General features: G+C 36.5%; 1 protein-coding gene across 3 annotated transcripts in view; it reads right to left on the bottom strand.

The window, feature by feature from the left end:
* KLHL5 (kelch like family member 5) overlaps positions 1–21,338 on the bottom strand; it is a 75,600-nt gene that overhangs the window by 16,970 nt on the left and 37,292 nt on the right. For all 3 annotated transcript variants that reach the window (XM_032633487.1, XM_032633489.1, XM_032633488.1), the window contains 3 exons: positions 12,554–12,766; positions 3,139–3,325; positions 625–849 (listed from right to left, as the gene is read on the bottom strand). In XM_032633487.1, the coding sequence (XP_032489378.1) occupies positions 625–849; positions 3,139–3,325; positions 12,554–12,766 (625 nt within the window). The remainder of the gene's footprint in view (positions 1–624; positions 850–3,138; positions 3,326–12,553; positions 12,767–21,338) is intronic.

Genomic DNA, 21,338 nt, shown 5'->3' with positions numbered 1-21,338 from the left:
CTGTGCCACCAGGGAAGCCCAAGCCTCCAGTTTTGAAGTGGCTTGTTATGCAGCAAAATCTGGACGATACACATACATTGCAAGCCTCATCTTTCTCATCTTTGTATACCTACAGAACACAGAGCATGGCATATAGCACACACTAATCAATATCTGCTCAGTGAATTACTGAATTAAAGGAAAAAAAAGCCTCTATCATTACATTCTCCGTGCCACCTCAAAATTTTTCTGCGTCGTACTCATTTCTGCTTAAAAACTAAGGGATATAGATGAAAACCAATAATGCTAAAGGTTTTTAAATAAGTATGCCTTTCAATTAGGTTAGATGACACTAATTGTCAACATAGAACCCACATGTCAAAAGGTGGCTTGTCAGTCCATCGTGGTACACCACAATTCTTAAATATTCATGTTTTCACTTGTGCTGGCTGCACAATATACATTTATGTACAGGCTTGTTTTCTCTGCTTCTGCTTCTCAGATGACAGGGAGCATGTGCAGGAATGCTTGGTGACTGCTGTTGGCCCAGCAGCTGCCACACTGCTCTTCTGCCTGGTAAAGAATGTGAAAATGCCATGCAAGCCTAGGGTATGACCTTATGAATGAATCTGCAGTTATGCTTACCAAGGCCATGCCTATGTGTAGACATAGGAGGCATCACACTCCAAGTTTTTGTTTTGGGGTTGTAGCATTCTACAGTATTCAAAGTCTTCAGTCCATCTCTTCCTCCAACCACATACAGTTTGTCATCTAACACCGCAACGCCGAACTGCAGCCTCCTCCCATTCATATTGGCTACAGGAGTCCACATATTTGTACGGAGATCATATTTTTCAATGCTTGTTGCTCCTTAATAGTGATAAATAGAAGTTAGGCAAATAAAAAGCTCACCATGCTTGAGTGTTTTATGAAATTAGACATATAAAAGTATATTATTAGCAGTGACAGTAATACATTTAATAAATTACAATAAGCCCCTGCATGAGCTCATCCTTGCTTGTATCTCTGTCCTCATCTACTATTCTCTAGTACCAGAGGACACCTGGCTCTGGTACTAAGAGGTCAAATGAGAAAGGATTATCTGTAAAAGGGGGCTGAGTAGCAACAGCAACAGTAGCAACAGCCAGCAGTGGGAGGAAAGCAGGGTAGTTTAGCACTGTGGAAGCCAAAGTAAAAAAGTGTATAGCTGCATGGAGGTCACTGATGACTTCAGGCAGGGTCCCTTGTTTGAGCAGTTGAGACATGATTGAGAGGTGAGGAAATGGAGACAGTGAGCATAGACGATTCCTCTAAGAAGTTTGGCTACAAAAAGGAAGAGAGAGATAAGAATTACTCAGTGGAGGGAGGTTTCATTTTGTTTTGCTTTTAAAAGTGGAAAAACTTGAGTCAATGGGAAGGATCTAGTTGTGGGGAAGGAAGCTGAAAATACAGGAGATGAAAGGATCCTCATTAATGGTGGGAGGTTCCTGAAGAGGCAGGAAAGGGCAGTATCAGGGCACAGGGGAGGGGCTTTGATAGGAGGAGGGAGAGGGACACACTCCACTGCAACCAGGAAAGACAAGAGCATAAGTGTACATCAAGTGCTTTGGGAGCTATGAGAGTGGAAAGTTTAGGGAATAACTGCTGGACAGTGTCTACATTTTTTTAAGAATTAGAAGAGCCAAGCAACTCTTTTGTTCTCTTTATGAGGTAAGAAGAGTGGAATTAAGAAAAAAAAAGACCCACTCCTCTAAAACAAACAAACACCCAACCCCCAGGTATGAAGAGCTCAATTAGTATCTACTTTACTTCTGTCTTCTAAGCTTCTAATACAACATGTTATCAGTGCTATTCTTATAAAATTACAATCAAGACAAACATTTATTCTAAAGTATTTGCTACAATTAGGTCACCAGAGCACAGACGCTATTGATATCTCCTAAAATTTAGAAACAGTTTTGCCATATACATATATGGCAAGAAACCTTTGAAGGTTTATATATATGTGTGTGTGTATATATAAAATATATTTTTCTTATATATTTGAGTTTTTTTATTTACTTTACAAAAATTTTAAGTTATTTGCAATAAATACCAAGTTTCTTTCCATCTTTGCCTTCTCAGTGGCATATAATAGACTCCACTGTATACAGTAGCTGTTCAAAAATATTTTTGAGGACTTCCGTGGTGGCGCAGTGGTTAAGAATCCACCTGCCAATGCAGGGGACATGGGTTCGAGCCCTGGTCCGGGAAGATCCCACATGTCGTGGAGCAACTAAGCCTGCGTGCCACAACTACAGAGCCTGCGCTCTAGAGCCCATGAGACACAACTACTGAGCCTGTGTGCTGCAACTACTGAAGCCCGTGTGCCTAGAACCCATGCTCCGCAACAAGAGAAGCCACCGTGGGCTTCCCTGGTGGCACAGTGGTTGAGAGTCCACCTGCCGATGTGGGGGACACAGGTTCGTGCCCCGGTCTGGGAAGATCCCACATGCCGCGGAGTGGCTGGGCCCGTGAGCCATGGCCCTGAGCCTATACTTCCAGAGCCTGTGCTCTGCAACGGGAAAGGCCACAACAGTGAGATGCCCATGTACCACCAAAAAAAAAAAAAAAAAGATGATGTGGTACATATATACAATGGAATACTACTCAGCCATAAAAAAGAACGAAATAGTGCCATCTGCAGCAACATGGATGGACCTAGAGATTGTCATACTGAGTAAAGTAAGTCAGACAGAGAAAGACAAATATTGTATGACATCACTTATATGTGGAATCTTCAAAAATGGTACAAATGAACTTACTTACAAAACAGAAACAGAGTTACAGATGTAGAAAACAATCTTATGGTTAACAGGGTGAAAAGGGATAAATTGGGAGATTGGGATTGATATATACACACTACTATATATAAAATAGATAACTAATAAGGACCTACTGTATAGCACAGGGAACTCTACTCAATACTCTGTAATGAGTATTACTCTTTTCTCTATATGGGAAAAGAATCTATAAAAAGAGTGGATATATGTATATGTATAGAGGAATCACTCTGCTGTATACCTGAAACTAACATAACATTGTAAATCAACTATACTTCAATAAAAATTTTTTAAATATTCATTTTTCCATTCCTTCAAATAAAAGATTACTTAATACCTTTTGTTGAATCCATTCCTCCAACTGCAAATAATGTACCAACAGTTGACTTCCTAGGTTTTGTCCGAGGACTCTGTAACATGGGCCGTCTCTCTGGTAGTAGGTGATACTTCATTGCTTCCATAATTAGTTTCTGACATTGTATATCATCTCGAAAAAGTGCATTATTTTCCATGTCTGCTAGGAACTAGAAGAAATAGTATGTGTATTGAATGACCAAGAAAATAGTAAGGTTGAAAGAATAAACTAGTTCACAAATGGAAATGATCTCATTAAAAAAAAATTCCAAGGGACTTGCCTGGTGGTCCAGTGGTAAAGAATCTGCCTTCCAATGTAGGGAACATGGGTTCAATTCCTGGTCAGGGAACTAAGATCCCATATGCCATGGGGCAACTAAGCCCACGTGCCACAACTACTGAGCTTGCGTGAGCCTCAACTAGAGAGCCTGCATGCTGCAAACTACAGAGCCCACGTACCCTGGAGCCCACGCGACACAACTAGAGAGAAGCCTGCTCACCACAAGGAAAGATCCTGCGTGCCTCAACGAAGATCCTGTGAGCCACAACTAAGACCCAATACAGCCAAAAAAATTAAAATAAATAAATAAAAATTAAAAAAAAAGATAAAGCGAAAAGTTAAAAAAGAATCCAAGTCTGGACATCTATTTTTAACTAAAATATTCAACATTTACAAAATTTACATTTTACATTTCATTGAAAAACAGAAACTGAGGAGAAGTGGTATGCTTTAAAATCTTAATAGTACTTATCTCTGGGTAGTGGGGAAACTGGTGTTTTAAATAATCTTTCTTTGTATGTTTCTATATTTTCCAGATTGTCTAAAATAAATCATTTTACTCTTTAAGTTAGAAATAGTTTTAACTGAAGAATAATAAGTAGGAGTTGACTAACTAGACTGCATTTAACTGACCTCTCTAAAGAATGTTCAACCAGCAACCAACAGCAAAAACAAAACTTTCCAATTTTTTTAAGGGGTTGGAGTTCTTTAACTCCAAATGGTGTTTGGAGTTATTTTTTTTTGGAGTTCATTTTATTTGGAGTTCTTTAACTCCAAATGGTGATTTATTCTAAATGAATTAAAATTCCTTGTACTTCACTGAATCCTATTTTTTTACCTATGTAATTTTATGTAAATGCATAAATATGGTCTTACCCTGCCTTTTAAAAAAATATTTTTTTCCTTTGTGTACTTGGTTCTCCATCCCCCTCCCTGCCCCTTTATTGCCTTATTTCTTTCATTTAGGATATTGAGCCATATGAAATTAATTTTTAAACAGAAGATGAGTTGAGAAATATTTTTTCTTCCAAATGAATAGCTAGTTGTGTACTGGCACCACTTACTAAATAATTCCCTCCATTTCCAACTGAATTGAACTTTGGTCATAAATAGTCTCAGGATATATGAGATCTGCTCTTTAATCCTCTAATCTATTTGTCTATTCCTTTTCTAATACTATATTTTATTACAACATCTTTATGGCATTTCCTGCTTATATGATATAAATCTACCCTCACTGTTCATTTTCACAGTTTTCTTGGCTTTTTTTTTTTTTTTTTGCGGTATGCAGGCCTCTCACTGTTGTGGCCTCTCCCGTTGCGGAGCACAGGTTCCGGACGCGCAGGTTCAGCGGCCATGGCTCACAGGCCCAGCCGCTCCGTGGCATGTGGGATCTTCCCGGACCGGGGCACGAACCCGTGTCCCCTGCATCGGCAGGCGGACTCTCAATCACTGCGCCACCAGGGAAGCCCTTGACTGTTCTTGAGTCTTTACTTTCCATATAAACTTAAGACAGATTTATCTAATTCCCCTTTGCCATCTTGATCCTGTTGGCATTCTAATATGAACTGCATTCAATTTATTAATTTTGGGAGAATTTACATTTTTATGATGCTAAGTCTTTTTGTTCAAGATGTCTTTCCACTGTTTATAGCTTTCTTTATATAGGTACTATTATGCCTTTTTAAATTAAATATGCTAATTTTATATTAAATGTATTAAATAATATATTAAATATATTTTAAAATTGTTTATTGCTATTGGAAATAGAGTTTGAATTTCCACTTTACATATCTTTTGTCATTGTATACTTGTATCATAACCTACAACTTTACCACATTCCCTTATCAAACTCTAGCTATTAGGCATGTAATCATAATAATCACCAAATAGGGATAGTTACATCTTTTTCTAATATGTATGCCAATTATTTCATTTTTATTTTATTATGGTAGTTGCTAAAACCTTCAAAGCAATGTTAAATAATTATGGTGATATAGAGTATCCATTTTTCTCATTTAAATTGATATGTTTTTAGTGTTTCACTATTTAAGATAATAGTTACTATAGCATTTAGTAATCCATCTTTATTATAGATAGGTTGTTTTCTTCTCTCCCTATTTTACTTTAGAGTTTTAAAATTAAGAATGGTTGCTAATTTTTTCCAGTATCTTTTATACATCTATTAGTATCATCATATGGCTTTTTCTCCTTGAAGTTACTGATATAATTACCTTGACAGATTTCCTAATACTCAACCATTCTTGTATTCCTAGAAAAAGACCTTCCTGGTCATAGTGTATCATCCTTTTGATACACTGTAGGATTGTATTTGATAATATAAGGTATACTTTATATATTTTATAATTCACCGTTTCAAGTATACAATTCAATGATTTTCAGTAAATTTACCAAGTTGCGCAACCATTATCATAAAACAGTTTTGGAACATTTTCATTACCCTGATTAGATCCCGCATGTCTGTTTACTGTTAATCTCTGTTCCTATCTCCTCTTCCAAGCACTAATCTGTCTCTGTAGATTTGCCCTTAGATGTTTCGTATAAAGAGAATCATACAATATGTGGTCTCTTGTATCTTGCTTTTTTCATTTAGCATGTTTTTGAGGTTAATCAATGTGTAGCATGTATCACTACTTCATTTCTTTTTACTGTTGAATAATAATTCATTGTATGGCTACATCACATTTTGTCTATCCATTCACCAGTTGATGGACACTTATATTGTTTCCAGTTTTGGGCTATTTGGAATAAAGCTGCTAAGAACATTTGTGTGCAAGTCTTTACGTGGATATATGTTTTCATTTCTCTTGGGTATATACCTAGGAGTAGAATTGCTGGGTCATGTCATAAACTTATGTTAACTTTTTAAGAAAGTGTCAAACTGTTTTCCAAGGTGGCTGCACTATTTATATTCACACCAGCAATCTATGAGGGTTCCTGTTTCTCCACATTCTCACCAACAATTATTACTATCTTCTCTTTTTAGCCACTCGAGTGGGTGCGAAATGCAGTTTTACTTTGCATCGCCTTAATGGCTAATGATGTTGAGAGTATGTTCATATTTTGATAATGGAGGAGAAGGAAGAGTCTCTAACAAAAGTCACTGTAAAATAGTTTGTGGCATTTGGAAACTGAGAACGGCACGCTAAAGGCAAAAAAGCCAAATTAAGACCTAAGTCTCAGGACCTAAGCCAGAGTATAAATTCTGGTATTAATTATTCTATATTATTCTCTGCACACAAAATACAGTTATACTTGCTAGAGAAGCCATTAATGAATATGCATTGAGTTGGTTCATTTAGATTCATCTTAGTGTTTATATTACTTTGGTTATATATAATTGCTTTAGTCCTTTGAAAAAAAAATAAATGTGAAAAAATTATAGAAAGTAAAGTCTTGTAAGACTCAAAAGTTACTGCAATATGAAGCAAAATATATTTCTTAGCATGCTGACATTATCTATAATTTTTGAACATATGGAATTAATTATATTTAAGTAGAGAGATGAAAATAATGGAAGAAAATATGAATCCATTAATCTAAGTACCAGATTAATCAAATAGAAGGTACCAGATATCATTTGGAAAATCATTCAGAAGGCACTGATAAAGCACTACAAAATACAGACTCTCATATACTCTTCATTTTAGGTGAATACTATGTACCTTCTCTGCCATAAAAGAATGGCAAATTATTAAAATGGAAACATTTAGAAAATAGAAGAAACATTTTCCATTTGTAAATTTTTATCTTCACTCACATACTTGTTCACTATATGACTATTTCACTAAAACTGTCCCTTCAACTACTACTAAGAGTGAAAAACAGAATGTGAATGATTTATGAACTCTACAGCCTTTAAAAGTTTTTTTTTACAAACTTGCAAAAAAAGTTTTTACAAAACCTGTAAAATAAAATACTAAATATAAATACTGACTCGTTTTATATTTCTGAATTTTAGTAAAAAACAATAATGAGAATTGAGAACAGAATAGTGGAGACCAAGACACTTGTAATACAGGGTAACCATTGGGAACATTAAGAATTTAGGTGCCAAAATCTTTAAAATAATGTCCTAATGCAGTTGACCCTTGAACAACGTGGATACAAAACACACAGGTCCACTTATACACAGATATTTTTCAGTAGTAAATACCACGGTATTACACAGTCCACTGGTTGAATCCACAGATATAGAGGAACCTCAGATATGGAGGTTATACGTTATACACAGATTAATCCCCATGCTGTTCGAGGGCCAACTGTATTTCTATACACATTATTTAAAATGGGATCAAACAGAAAAGTCTGAAATGCTTTCGAAGGTAAAATAAAACTACACACACACTTGTCTTCTGGATTATTCAGAGTTTAAAAAAAAAAGCCACACTAAAATGATCATTTGGATGAGGATTACAATGATATATATGATTTCCTATATCATTTTAAGGAGACACTACAATAAAATTACTATGTCAGTTGAACTCTTTCTAGTTAGGGTAAATAGAATGTTTCTTATCAACGGAGTAGGGTAAAACCTCATTGAAAAAGGAATTATTTCACAAAAGTAAATTCATTAGGTAACTGGATCTAATGTCAATTAAAAAAATTAGTCATTTACTTGATAGGCACTAGACTTCTTTTGTTTTCATTTTTCACTTTTGTTTTTTATTGAAATATAATTGACAGAGAACATATTAGTTTCACGTGTACAACATAATGATTTGAGATATATATATATATATGAAAATGATCACCACAATAAATCTAGTTAACATCCACCCCCACAGAGTTAGAATTTTTTGGTGTGTGATGAGAACTTTTAAGATCTTAGCAACTTCATCCTTTTCCTATCTTTTAAAATAAAACAGAATACAATCCAACATTTTCTTGATGATTTCAGAGTCTACTTCAATACTTCATCACTTGACAACTCTAAGTCTGCAAACTTGCCCTTTACTTTTAGCAAGGGAGAAAACAAAACCCTGCTAGTATGTTTACTAAATGCCATAATGGTGCAACAGAGTATTACCACTGCAGAAAAGAAAAACAGTGCTCCAAGAGGTGTTATTAACTTGTTTAAATTATACAGAGCAATGTGGCTTCCATCACAGCTACTCATCAAGCTAAGACAGTGGTTCTCAAACTTGAGTGGGCATCAGATGCACCTGAGGGCTTATTAAAACACAGCTGGCTTGTGTTTTAATAACCACCCCCAGAGTTTCAGATTCAGTAGGTGTAGACTGGGGGCCTAATAATTTTCATTTTAAACAATTACCCATGTGGTGCTGATCCTATAGTTGGGGATCACACTTTGAGAATCATTGGGCTAATCCAGTGGTTTTTCCATCCTTATCTGTCTTCTCTGTAGCATCTGATCATGTTAAAATTTCCTCCTTCCCTGGTGGTGCAGTGGTTAAGAATCCGCCTGTCAATGCAGGGGACATGGGTTCGATCCCTGGTCTGGGAAAATCCCACATGCCACGGAGCAACTAAGCCCGTGCATCACAACTACTGAGCCTGTGCTCTAGAGCCCGCGAGCCACAACTACTGAAGCCTGCGGGCCTAGAGCCTGTGCTCTGCAACAACAGAAGCCACCGCAATGAGAAGCCCATGCACTGCAACGAAAAGTAGCCCCCTCTCGCCGCAACGAAAGAAAGCCCACGTGGCAAAGGAGACCCAATGCAGCCCCCCTGCAAAAAAATTTCCTCCTTCTAGAACTTGCAATCTCTTTTTAATGGAACTACAGGTATTTAGGCAGCTTTGGGACTACCACTAAATATTAGTAATTCTTAGGGTTCCACCCCTAGTACCCTCATGTTCTCTTTGATCAGTGTCACTCTCTTCCCCTTGGCTTCAACAACATAAATAAATAGTTTTCAAAACTTCTTAGACTCTAAGAGGATCCAAGGTGTCGAGAAGCTCTGGGAACATGGTTCTTCTACTCTCTTCCCCACCTTCAAAATCAGCTCTTCATCCTGTATTCTGTCTTAATCAACAGCACCTTCATCAACCTAGTTGCACAAATCAGAATTATTCTGGACCCTTCTTTTTTTTTCTTTTTTACCCCACACCATTCAGTTGGTCATTAAGTTGCATCAATTCTACCTTCTAAATAGCTCTTGACTCTGGTAATTAATTTCTCTACCTCCACTTCCAGAAAGTGATTAATTCACTGGTCTGAATCCAATAGCCTTCCTAGTGTATTTCTACTTTGACTCCTCCAATCCATTCTCTGCAATGCAGTTATAGGATCTTTCTAAACTAAAAGGATAATTATGCCATTCCCTACTTAAAACCCTTTAGTGCTTCCTCACTGCTTTTAGGATAAAATTCAAACACTTTGCCATGACTGAGTTCCTTCACGATCCGGTCTGTTTACCTCTCCAGACTCATCTCTCAACATTGCCCTTTTATTTCTGTACTCTAGCCATGCAAGCTATCTTCAAATTCCAGAACACGATATATGTGCTCATGGCTCTATAACTAGAACCCCTTCTTCCTTGGGCTATCATGCCCATTCTTTTGGGTGGCGAACTCAGCCTGCAAACTGACTGACACTTCAGAGGTTCTCCTAGCTTCCCCACCATCGGTCTGGGTGGGCCACTCCAATTATTTTCATAATACCGTGTTTACGTATAGATCACAGCCTTCATCTCATTATATTGTAATTACTGATTTATTTTTTATTTATTTATTTATTTTTTTTTTTTGTGGTACGCAGGCCTCTCACTGTTGTGGCCTCTCCCGTTGCGAAGCACAGGCTCCAGACGCGCAGGCTCAGCGGCCATGGCTCACGGGCCCAGCCGCTCCGCGGCATGTGGGATCTTCCCGGACCGGGGCACTAACCCGTGTCCCCTGCATTGGCAGGCGGACTCTCAACCACTGCACCACCAGAGAAGCCCTGATTTATTTTTTAATCTATTTCTTCCTCCACCTGATGTCCCTCCCCCCACCTTGCAAATTTACACAAAGTACATTCAAAAGGCAGAATAGTTCAGTGGAAAAGGCATAGAACTTTATTTGGGTTCAAGTCCTACCTCTGTCTCATAACTCTAATATATGTTAGCTAAGTAACAAAGCCAAAGAAAACTACAACGCAGAAGGGATTTATGCAATCACTTTGCGATTTTGCGCGTATGGTTTTACTTTTTTGGTCTGTTACTTCATTTGTACAATAGGTGTTAGACTAAATGTCCTCCAAAGTGCCTTTCAACTCTAAGATCTTATGGCTATGATTATCAGCAGTATCCTGGATAAAAGAAATTTTAAAGATCTCTCAGAGTCATGCAAATATAGTATCATAAACATTTGAAGCTACAGGACTGAAGTAAATTGTCAGGTTACTTAATTGCACAGATTCTTTTCAAAGTCCACTAGGATTTTTCAGATTTTATTTTCTTTCATTTAGAAAAGAATAAGAAAAAAATTCTGTTGTATATCAGCAAAAATAGTCCTCTCATCTTTAAATCTGATTTTAAGAGAAATGTTTTATGATGTTATTGTTCCTGAATTGTCACCAGTTCGTGTAGTTTCACTCCTATGAATTCAAACAATATTCTATCTGTGAAGAGAGGTCTTTCTTATAAAGCAGCAGCACTGATTTTTGTTTCTATAAGGTAGAGAACAAACAGTAACTTTTGCTCACAACAGATGGAAATAATATATAATGCTCAAGATAAATACAAATAAAATTAAACTCATGGCACTTTAAACAATAACAAAAAATCTGATCTCAAGCAGTAACAACTCATTCTTACTTTACTTTCAAGGACTCTATTTAAGGCCTCAAAATAAGTAGCAAAGTATGCAGAGGAAATTTTTGTATATTCCAGCTGAAACTGTAAAAAGGGGAAACTATGCAGGTAAATACATTACTGATTGCTTTGAATATACCAACTAGATATCTCAATTCTAAAATAATGGTAATAATTATACTAATATTATTTATAACACATTTTATTTCACAGAGCACTTTTCTGATCCTCATAAAAATCCTGTGAGATAGAAAGGATGTTATCTCTACTTGACAGATGAAGAAACCGATGTAAGTGAATTTGCCAAGTCACAGAGTTTTAGGATGTCAGAGCCAGAACTATTAACATGTTATTAATTTATATACCATCAGAATCCAGCATTTAGTGGATACTTAATAAATGTGTGGCAAATGAATTAATCTAAATTTTCTGGTTCCTAGAGTCCAGTGTTTCTTTCATTAGCAGCTTTATTAATTCTTCAGTTGCTAGGATAGGTCTGCAGCTGAGTCAAATAAAATTACTAACCTCAAAGCAACAATGTTACTTAATGGATGCAATTTAGATAGACGTTCTGGGTTGAAAACAAACAGAATTTTATTTTTGCTATCTTTTCACCTTAACATTTCATAGGGATATATATAAAATAACCATATTGAATAGAATAAATAAGCTCATATTAATGTAATTAATAGATAAGCTCATATTAATGTAATTAGCATAAAGTGAATACAGTAGTCCCTCAGTATTCTGGGGACAAGGGGTTGGTTCTAGGATTTGTGTGGATACAACATTTCACCTCAAATATGTAGTATTTGCAGATAACATCTACACAGTCTCCTGTATACTTTAAATCATCTCTGGATTACCTACAATACCAAATACAATGCAAATGCTATGTAAATAGTTGTAAATGCAACGTAAATGTTATGTAATAGTTGCTGGTACAGGACAGCTTCAAGTTTTGCATTTTGGAATTTTCTGGAATTTTTAAAAAAATATTTTCAATCTACACTTCGCTGAAATTGAGATGTGGAGCCCACAGATGTGGAAGGCTGACTACTCAAAGTTGCAGCAACTACTGTTGGTTGAAATTATGACATTGATTTTAAATAATCAAAAATAGTTTATGGGCTTCCCTGGTGGCACAGTGGTTGAGAGTCCGCCTGCCGATGCAGGGGACACGGGTTCATACCCCGGTCCGGGAATATCCCACATGCCGCGGAGCGGCTAGGCTGGTGAGCCATGGCCGCTGAGCCTGTGCTCCGCAACGGGAGAGGCCACAACAGTGATAGGCCCGCGTACCGCAAAAAAAAAAAAAAAAAAAAAAAAAAATAGTTTACCTGTGGCGCAAGGAGAGGTAGCCTAATATAAGCCAAAAGTTTACTGAGATCTTTCCGTCTCTCTTCCAAATCATGACGGACCCAAGTAAGAAGTGCATTCAATATTGTCTCCTCACTAGGAATGTTCATGTCATCACTGGCCAAGAGCTTTGCAATTTCACTGGCCGGTAATAACACAAATTCCTGGTTTCGAATTACTTCCATGAAATGTTCCTAGAGGGAAAAAGAGCATATAATTGATATTGTTTCTTCTGTCCATCACAGTTTAAAAGAAACTAAACATTTTTTAATTAGATGCCAAAACACAGTTTATACTTCAGCCCTTCCTTACAATGTATTATTGCGTGCAAGGGAAAAAACACAGAAGAAAATAACATTTAAAATGTAATTATGTTGCTGAAATTCTTATTTCTATGTAAGTAGAATTAAAGCTTTGTATCATTTATTACAATTAAAAAATAAATTTGGGACTTTTAGGCATTGCTTTGCTCAAGTTAGGGAATAGTTTTGGCAAGTCTTTCAAAGGAAGATAGAAAAAAATGACATAGACACTTTGTATGATTAACATCAAAAGTGAGTTTAGATTTGTGGTGCAGAAGATTTTGGCCAAGAGGGGAGCGATATACCTGGGTGAGAATGAAGTTATTTCTCTTACCCAGAAATGGCCTCTAGGGTGGCTAAATTTCCCAAGACCATTCTGAACCACGGAAGTCTTCTCAGACTGCCTGGGAAGAGAATGTGTCCTTAGAGCTATCCATGAGCCAAACTGGCCTTTAAAAGTATTTTAATATTATTTATAAGACCACCAAGGATTTTAGGTCTGATTTGAAAACTTTAATCTCTTCTTACCTGATTTATGTACAAAGTTCTTTGGTCTCATAGGAAAAACAGCCAAAACAAAAATGTTGACCTACAGTACACTGGGACTCCAGGGCCTTAGACCGAAGATGACTCAGTTCTGGCTACATTCTAGAATCAGCCTCTTTATAATTTGAAATGGAAGATAAAAATGCCCTTAGATAACTTTTACTAGGCTATTATGCTAAACAATCTAAAGAGAAAAGAAATAGTCTTCTGTTGTAAAAGGTTACAAGTCTTAATGCATGGGCTGCTTACACAGTTATAATACAAACGCAAATGCTATAAGTATTGCCCCTTAATGTTTTTCTTATGCTTCTTAACGTACTATGGCTGTCTCAGCATACAGTTTTAATAAAAAATGCTAAGGCTGTTTAAATCAGAGCTATTTAAAAATAGCTCAAGATATTTAAATTAGAGCTAGAGATAAGGACTATCAACAATTATCTTCTATATTAAGATGAGAATTGTATTTTCCATATAGCATCCAGTAACCCAAGTTAGGTACTGATCTAAGATATATCTTGGGTTGACATTTCACTCCTTTCCAAGAAATTCTTAAGAGGAAAACCATACATGAATAATTAACTACATTCAATTGCCTCAATTCATCATGATTTGTTAAAGATGCCCAAATGAATCTATTTTAATATGACTGATTATCATTTTTCAGAAATATATTTTAACAAAACCTCAGGGCTGGAATGGCTTCAAGCAAATTGTACTACTCAATTGTATAGCGACATTATAAAATGATTTGGTAACACACAGCAAGAGCTATAAAAATGTTGAAGCTCTCAACTCGTAGTTATACCACAAGTAGTTTAATCCTTAGTAAATAATTCACAAGAGGGGGAAGAAAAAGCTGATGCTTCTCTAATGGTGCTTCTTTGTATTATTATTTATAATAGTAAAAAAATGGGAAATAGCTTAAATGTCCAGCTCTAGGGGGTTGTAACTCAATTGGCTATTTTTCAGGCATTAACAATTTTAGGGACAAAGACCAAATAGATAAATGGAAAGATATTTATTATATAATGTTAGATGAGATTCTGAAGAAATCAAAATAATATACATTTCTAATTGTTCAAAAGTATAGTGTATAGCACTGTCAGCAGTTATACAACACTTGCCATACATTCAAATGGAATTAATTTCATTTTATCAATGAGAAAAAGGTTATAAATATTCATTTAATTAATAGTTTATTTGTTGATATATCTACTTCAGAACAATGCCCATTCCATTCTGGTATAATTTGTATTAAGTGAAAATGGAGTTTTTCAATACCTTACAGAAATACTACTGAACTCAAGGTTAAACATAAAGTGCTTTTCAAAAGTATTAATTTGGTTTTGAAGCAAGTACTTTAGCAAAATTCAATGTTTTTTTACAGGTTTTCTAGAACAAGAAACAAAATTTAAAATTGTAAAATCAAATGTTTGTATTTATTTTATCAATCCACAATGACATTCAATATTTGTAATGACATAACCAGTCATAAGATTTTTTTTTGTAGAGGTTACATGATGTCTTCCAGGTCACGTTCAGTGGCAGTCAGAACAAGAACAAAAGTTTCCAGATTTCAGGATTACAAGAAGGAACTTTTCATCCTTTTCTATTTGTATTCGTGCAGGATGAGTGAACATCCCAAGTATGTGCACTATTTGCTAATTGTGACAGTTGATTTCACTCTGTGGCACTGTGCTTACTTCATATTTTAAATCCATTTTACGATACAAACAGCTATCATGCTACCAAACACTTGCTAGCATTATGCTCTTTCCTCCTTTGGAATAGTTTTCAAGCACATGAAATTACTGAGGGATTTATTTAAATTGAAGACTGAATTTTGCTATACATTTTGATTCAGTTCCCACAGCAACAACTCAAATCACACAACCTGCCTCTAAATTACTTACTGTTATTAGAATTCAATTTCATGTCTCTGCTGAAACTGAATAATGTTAAATAATGGTCTTGGGGAGAAAAAAACTACCACAACTAACTGGCTATGAAAATAGCATTATAAACATCGAGCTAATTTAAATTTAATTTATATCTAAGCCTTAAAGGAGCAACTGTGCCTCTACTGTAAAGAACAGCAATGACCTAAATGCATACAAATGTTTGCATGTGAATAAAACTCCTTCTTAGGTAAGAAATATTACGTAAATTATGTAATGATTACAAAGGAAAAAAAATCCACCTTTATTTTATTTATATTTATCTTATTCGAAAAAAATTTGAACCTGAGCTATAAAAGTTAAACTAAGAAATTTACAGGGAAGAATAAAGACTGGGGGGGACGATAACTTCAACCACTAGAGGGCAGACAGCAGAAGCAAGAAGAACTCCAATCTTGCAGCCTGTGGAACGAAAACAACATTCACAGGAAAACAGACAAAATGAAAAGGCAGAGGACTATGTACCAGATGAAGGAACAAGAAAAAAACCCAGAAAAACAACTAAAAGAAGTGAAGATAGGCAACCTTCCAGAAAAAGAATTCAGAATAATGATAGTGACGATGATCCAGGACCTCGGAAAAAGAATGGAGGCAAAGATGGAGAAGATGCAAGAAATGTTTAACAAAGACCTAGAAGAATTAAAGAACAAACACCTAGAAGAATTAAAGAACAAACAAACAGAGATGAACAACACAATAACTGACATGAAAAATACACTAGAAGGAACCAATAGCAGAATAACTGAGGCAGAAGAACAGATAAGTGACCTGGAACACAGAATGGTGGAATTTACTGCCGCAGAACTGAATAAAGAGAAAAGAATGAAAAGAAATAAAGACAGCCCAAGAGACCTCTGGGACAACATTAAATACACCAACATTTGCATTATAGGGGTCCCAGAAGGAGAAGAGAGAGAGAAAGGACCAGAGAAAATATCTGAAGAGATTACTAGTCGAAAACTTCCCTAACATGGGAAAGGAAATAGCCACCCAAGTCCAGGAAGTGCAGAGAGTCCCAGGCAGGATAAACCCAAGAGGAAACACGCCGAGACACACAGTAACCAAACTGACAGAAATTAAAGACAAAGAAAAATTATTGAAAGCAGCAAGGGAAAAACGACAAATAACATACAAGGGAACTCCCATAAGGTTAACAGCTGATTTCTCAGCAGAAACTCTACAAGCTAGAAGGGAGTGGCATGATATACTTCAAGTGATGAAAGGGAAGTAACTACAACCAAGATTACTCTACGCAGCAAGTATCTCATTCAGAATCAACAAAGAAATCAAAACCTTACAGACAAGCAAAAGCTAAGAGAGGGCTTCACTGGTGGTGCAGTGGTTGAGAGTCTGCCTGCCGATGCAGGGGACATGGGTTTGTGCCCTGGTCCGGGAAGATCCCACATGCCGTGGAGCGGCTGGGCCCGTGAGCCATGGCCATTGAGCATGCACGTCCGGAGCCTGTGCTCCGCAACAGGATAGGCCACAACAGTGAGAGGCCCACGTACCGCAAAAAAAAAAAAAAAAAAAGCTAAAAGAATTCAGCACCACCAAACCAGGTCTACAACAAATGCTAGAGGAACTTCTCTAAGTGGGAAACACAAGAGAAGAAAAGGACCTACAAAAACAAACCCCAAACAAGAAAATGGTCATAGGAACACACATACAGATAATTACCTTAAATGTGAATGGATTAAATGCTCCAACCAAAAGACACAGGCTTGCTGCATGGATACAAAAACAAGACCCATATATATGCTGTCTACAAGAGACCCACTTCAGACACATACAGACTGAAAGTGAGGGGATGGAAAAAGATATTCTATGCAAATGGAAATCAAAAGAAAGCTGGAGTAGCAATACTCATATCAGATAAAATAGACTTTAAAATAAAGAATGTGACAAGAGACAAGGAAGGACCTACATAATGATCAAGGGATCAATTCAAGAAGAAGATATAACAATTATAAATATATATGCACCCAACATAGGAGCACCTCAATACATAACGCAACTGCCAACAGCTATAAAAGAGGAAATAGACAGTAACACAATAATACTGGGGGACTTTAACACGTCACTTACACCAATGGACAGATCATCCAGACAGAAAACTAATAAGGAAACAAAAGCTTTAAATGACACAACAGACCAGATAGATAAGGTACTTGTAGGACATTCCATCCAAAAACAGCAGATTACACTTTCTTCTCAAGTGCACACGGAACATTCTCCAGGATAGATCACATCTTGGGTCACTAAACAAGCTTCGGTAAATTTAAAAAAACTAAAATCATATCAAGCATCTTTTCCAACCAGAACGCTAGGAGATTAAAAACAAATCACCAGGAAAAAAACGTAAAAAGCACAAACACATGGAAGCTAAACAATACGTTACTAAATAACCAAGAAATCACTGAAGAAATCAAAGACAAAGTCAAAAAATACCTAGAGACAAATGACAAAGAAAACATGACAAACCCAAACCTATGGGATGCAGCAAAAGCAGTTCTAAGACAGAAGTTTACAGCAACACAATCCTACCTCAAAAGAACAAGAATTTCAAATAAACAATCTAACCTTACACCTAAAGGAACTAGAGAAAGAAGAACAAACAAACCCAAAGTTAGTAGAAGGAAAGAAATCATAAAGATCAGAGCAGAAATAAAATAGAAACAAAACAAGAGCAAAGATCAATAAAACTAAAAGCTGGTTCTTTAAGATAAACAAAATTGATAAACCTTTAGCCAGACTCATCAAGAAAGAGAGGGGACTCAAATCAACAAAATTAGAAGTGAAAAAGGAGAGGTTACAACCGACACCACAGAAATACAAAGCATCGTAAGAGATTACTACATGCAACTCTATGCCAATAAAATGGACAACCTGGAAGAAATGGACAAATTCTTAGAAATGCACAACCTGCCAAGACTGAATCAGGAAGAAATAGAAAATATGAACAGACCAATCACAAGCACTGAGATTGAAACTGTGATTAAAAATCTTCCAACAAACAAAAGTCCAGGACCAGATGGCTTCACAGATGAATTCTATCAAACATTTAGAGAAGAGCTAACATCTATCCTTCTCAAACTCTTCCAAAAAACTGCAGAGGAAGGAACACTCCCAAACTCATTCTACGAGGCCACTATCACCCTGATACCAAACCAGACAAAGATACTACAAAAAAAGAAAATTACAAATATCACTAATGAATATAGATGCAAAAATCCTCAACAAAATACTAGCAAATCCAACAACATATTAAAAGGATCATACACCACGATCAAGTGGGATTTATCCCAGGGATGCAAGCATTCCTCAATATATGCAAATCAATCAGTGTGATACACCATATTAACAAGTTGAAGAATAAAAACCATATGATCATCTCAATAGATGCAGAAAAAGCTTCTGACAAAATTCAACACCGATTTATGATAAAAACTCTCCAGAAAGTGGGCATAGAGGGAACCTACCTCAACACAATAAAGGCTGTATATGACGAAACCACAGGCAACATCGTTCTCAGTGGTGAAAAACTGAAACCATTTCTTCTAAGATCAGGAACAAGAAAAGGTTGCCCACTCTCACCACTATTATTCAACATACTTTTGGTAGTTTTAGCCACGGCAATCAGAGAAGAAAAAGAAATAAAAGGAATCCTAATCGGAAACGAAGTAAAACTGTCACTGCACATGACATGATACTATACATAGATGATCCTAAAGATGCCACCAGAAAACTACTAGAGCTAATCAATGAATTTGGTAAAGTTGCAGGATATGAAACTAATGCACAGAAATCTCTTGCATTCCTATACACTAACAATGAAAGATCAGAAAGAGAAATTAAGGAAACAATCTCATTCACTATTGCAACAAAAGAATAAAATACCTAGGAATTAACCTATCTAAGGAAGTGAAAGACCTGTACTCAGAAAATTACAAGACACTGATGAAAGAAATCAAAGATGACACAAACAGATGGAGAGATACACCATGTTCTTTGTTTGGAAGAATCAATATTGTGAAAATGACTCTACTACCCAAAGCAATCTACAGATTCAATCCAATCCCTATCAAATTACCAATGGAATTTTTTACAGAACTAGAACAAAAAAATTTTAAAACCTGTATGGAGACACAAAAGACCCCAAATAGCCAAAGCAATCTTGAGGGAAAAAAATGGAGCTGGAGGAATCAGACTCCCTGACTTCAGACTACACTACAAAGCTATAGTAATCAAGACAATACGGTACTGGCACAAAAACAGAAACATAGATCAATGGAACAGGATAGAAAGCCCAGAGATAAACCCATGCACCTATGGTCAACTAATCTGTGACAAAGAAGGCAAGGATATACAATGGAGAAAAGACCGCCTCTTCAATAAGTGGTGCTGGGAAAACTGGACAGCTACATGCAAAAGAATGAAATTAGAACACTCCCTAACACCATACACAAAAATAAACTCAAAATGGATTAAAGACCTAAATGTAAGACTGGACACTATAAAACTCTTAGAGGAAAACATAGGAAGAACACTCTTTGACATAATTTACAGCAAGATCTTTTTTGACCCACCTTCTAGAGAAGTTGAAATAAAAACAAAAATAAACAAATGGGACCGAATGAAACTTAAAAGCTTTTGCACGGCAAAGGAAACTATAAACAAGACGAAAAGACAACCCTCAGAATGGGAGAAAATATTTGCAAACAAATCAACGGTCAATGGATTAATCTCCAAAATATATAAACAGCTCATGCATCTCAATATTAAAAAAAACAAACAACCCAATCCAAAAATGGGCAGAAGACCTAAATAGACATTTCTCCAATGAAGACATACAGATGGCCGAGAGGCACATGAAAAGCTGCTCAACATCACTAATTATTAGAGAAATGCAAATCAAAACTACAATGAGGTATCACCTCACACCGGTTAGAATGGGAGTCATCAGAAAATCTACAAACAACAAATGCTGGAGAGGGTGTGGAGAAAAGGGAACCCTCTTGCACTTGAAATTTTGGTGGGAATGTAAACTGATACAGCCACTATGGAGAACAGTATGGAGATTCCTTAAAAAACTAAAAAAAGAATTACCATATGACCAAGTTATCCCACTACCGGGCATACACCCTGAGAAAAACCATAATTCAAAAAGACACATGTGGGCTTCCCTGGTGGCGCAGTGGTTGAGAGTCCGCCTGCCAATGCAGGGGACACGGGTTCACGCCCCAGTCTGGGAAGATCCCATATGCCGTGGAGCGGCTAGGCCTGTGAGCCATGGCCGCTGAGCCTGCGCGTCCGGAGCCTGTGCTCCGCAACGGGAGAGGCCACAACAGTGAGAGGCCCGCATACCGCAAAAAAAAAGACACATACACACCAATGTTCATTGCAGCACTATTTACAATAGCCAGGTCATGGAAGCAACCTAAATGCCCATCGACAGACGAATGGATAAAGAAGAAATGGTACATATATACAATGGAATATTACTCAGCCATAAAAAGGAACGAAATTGGGTCATTTGTGGAGACGTGGATGGACCTAGAGACTGTCATACAGAGTGAAGTCAGAAAGAGAAAAACAAATATCATATAGTAACACATATGTGGAATCTAGAAAAATGGTACAGATGAACTGGTTTGCAAGGCAGAGACAGAGATGTAGAGAACAAAAATATGGACACCAGGGAGGGAAAGCGGGTGGTGGTAGGTAGGATGAATTAGGAGATTGGGATTGACATATATACACTAATATGTATAAAATAGATAAGTAATAAGAACCTGCTGTATAAAAAAATTCAGAAAACAACAAACAAACAAACAAAAATTTAAAGAGGGTACCAGTCTCCTTAAAAAAAAAAAAAAAAAGAAAGGCTTGAGGGGGAAATATTTCAAAGGACTTAATTTAAAAGATGTTAAGCTAATACGATGCTAGGTCTGTACAGTACT

The sequence above is a fragment of the Phocoena sinus genome, chromosome 5 (genome assembly GCF_008692025.1).
Source record: "Phocoena sinus isolate mPhoSin1 chromosome 5, mPhoSin1.pri, whole genome shotgun sequence".
Taxonomy (NCBI): Eukaryota; Metazoa; Chordata; class Mammalia; order Artiodactyla; family Phocoenidae; genus Phocoena; species Phocoena sinus.
Note: the sequence above shows the minus strand (reverse complement) of the source record. Positions and strands in the feature narration are given on the sequence as shown.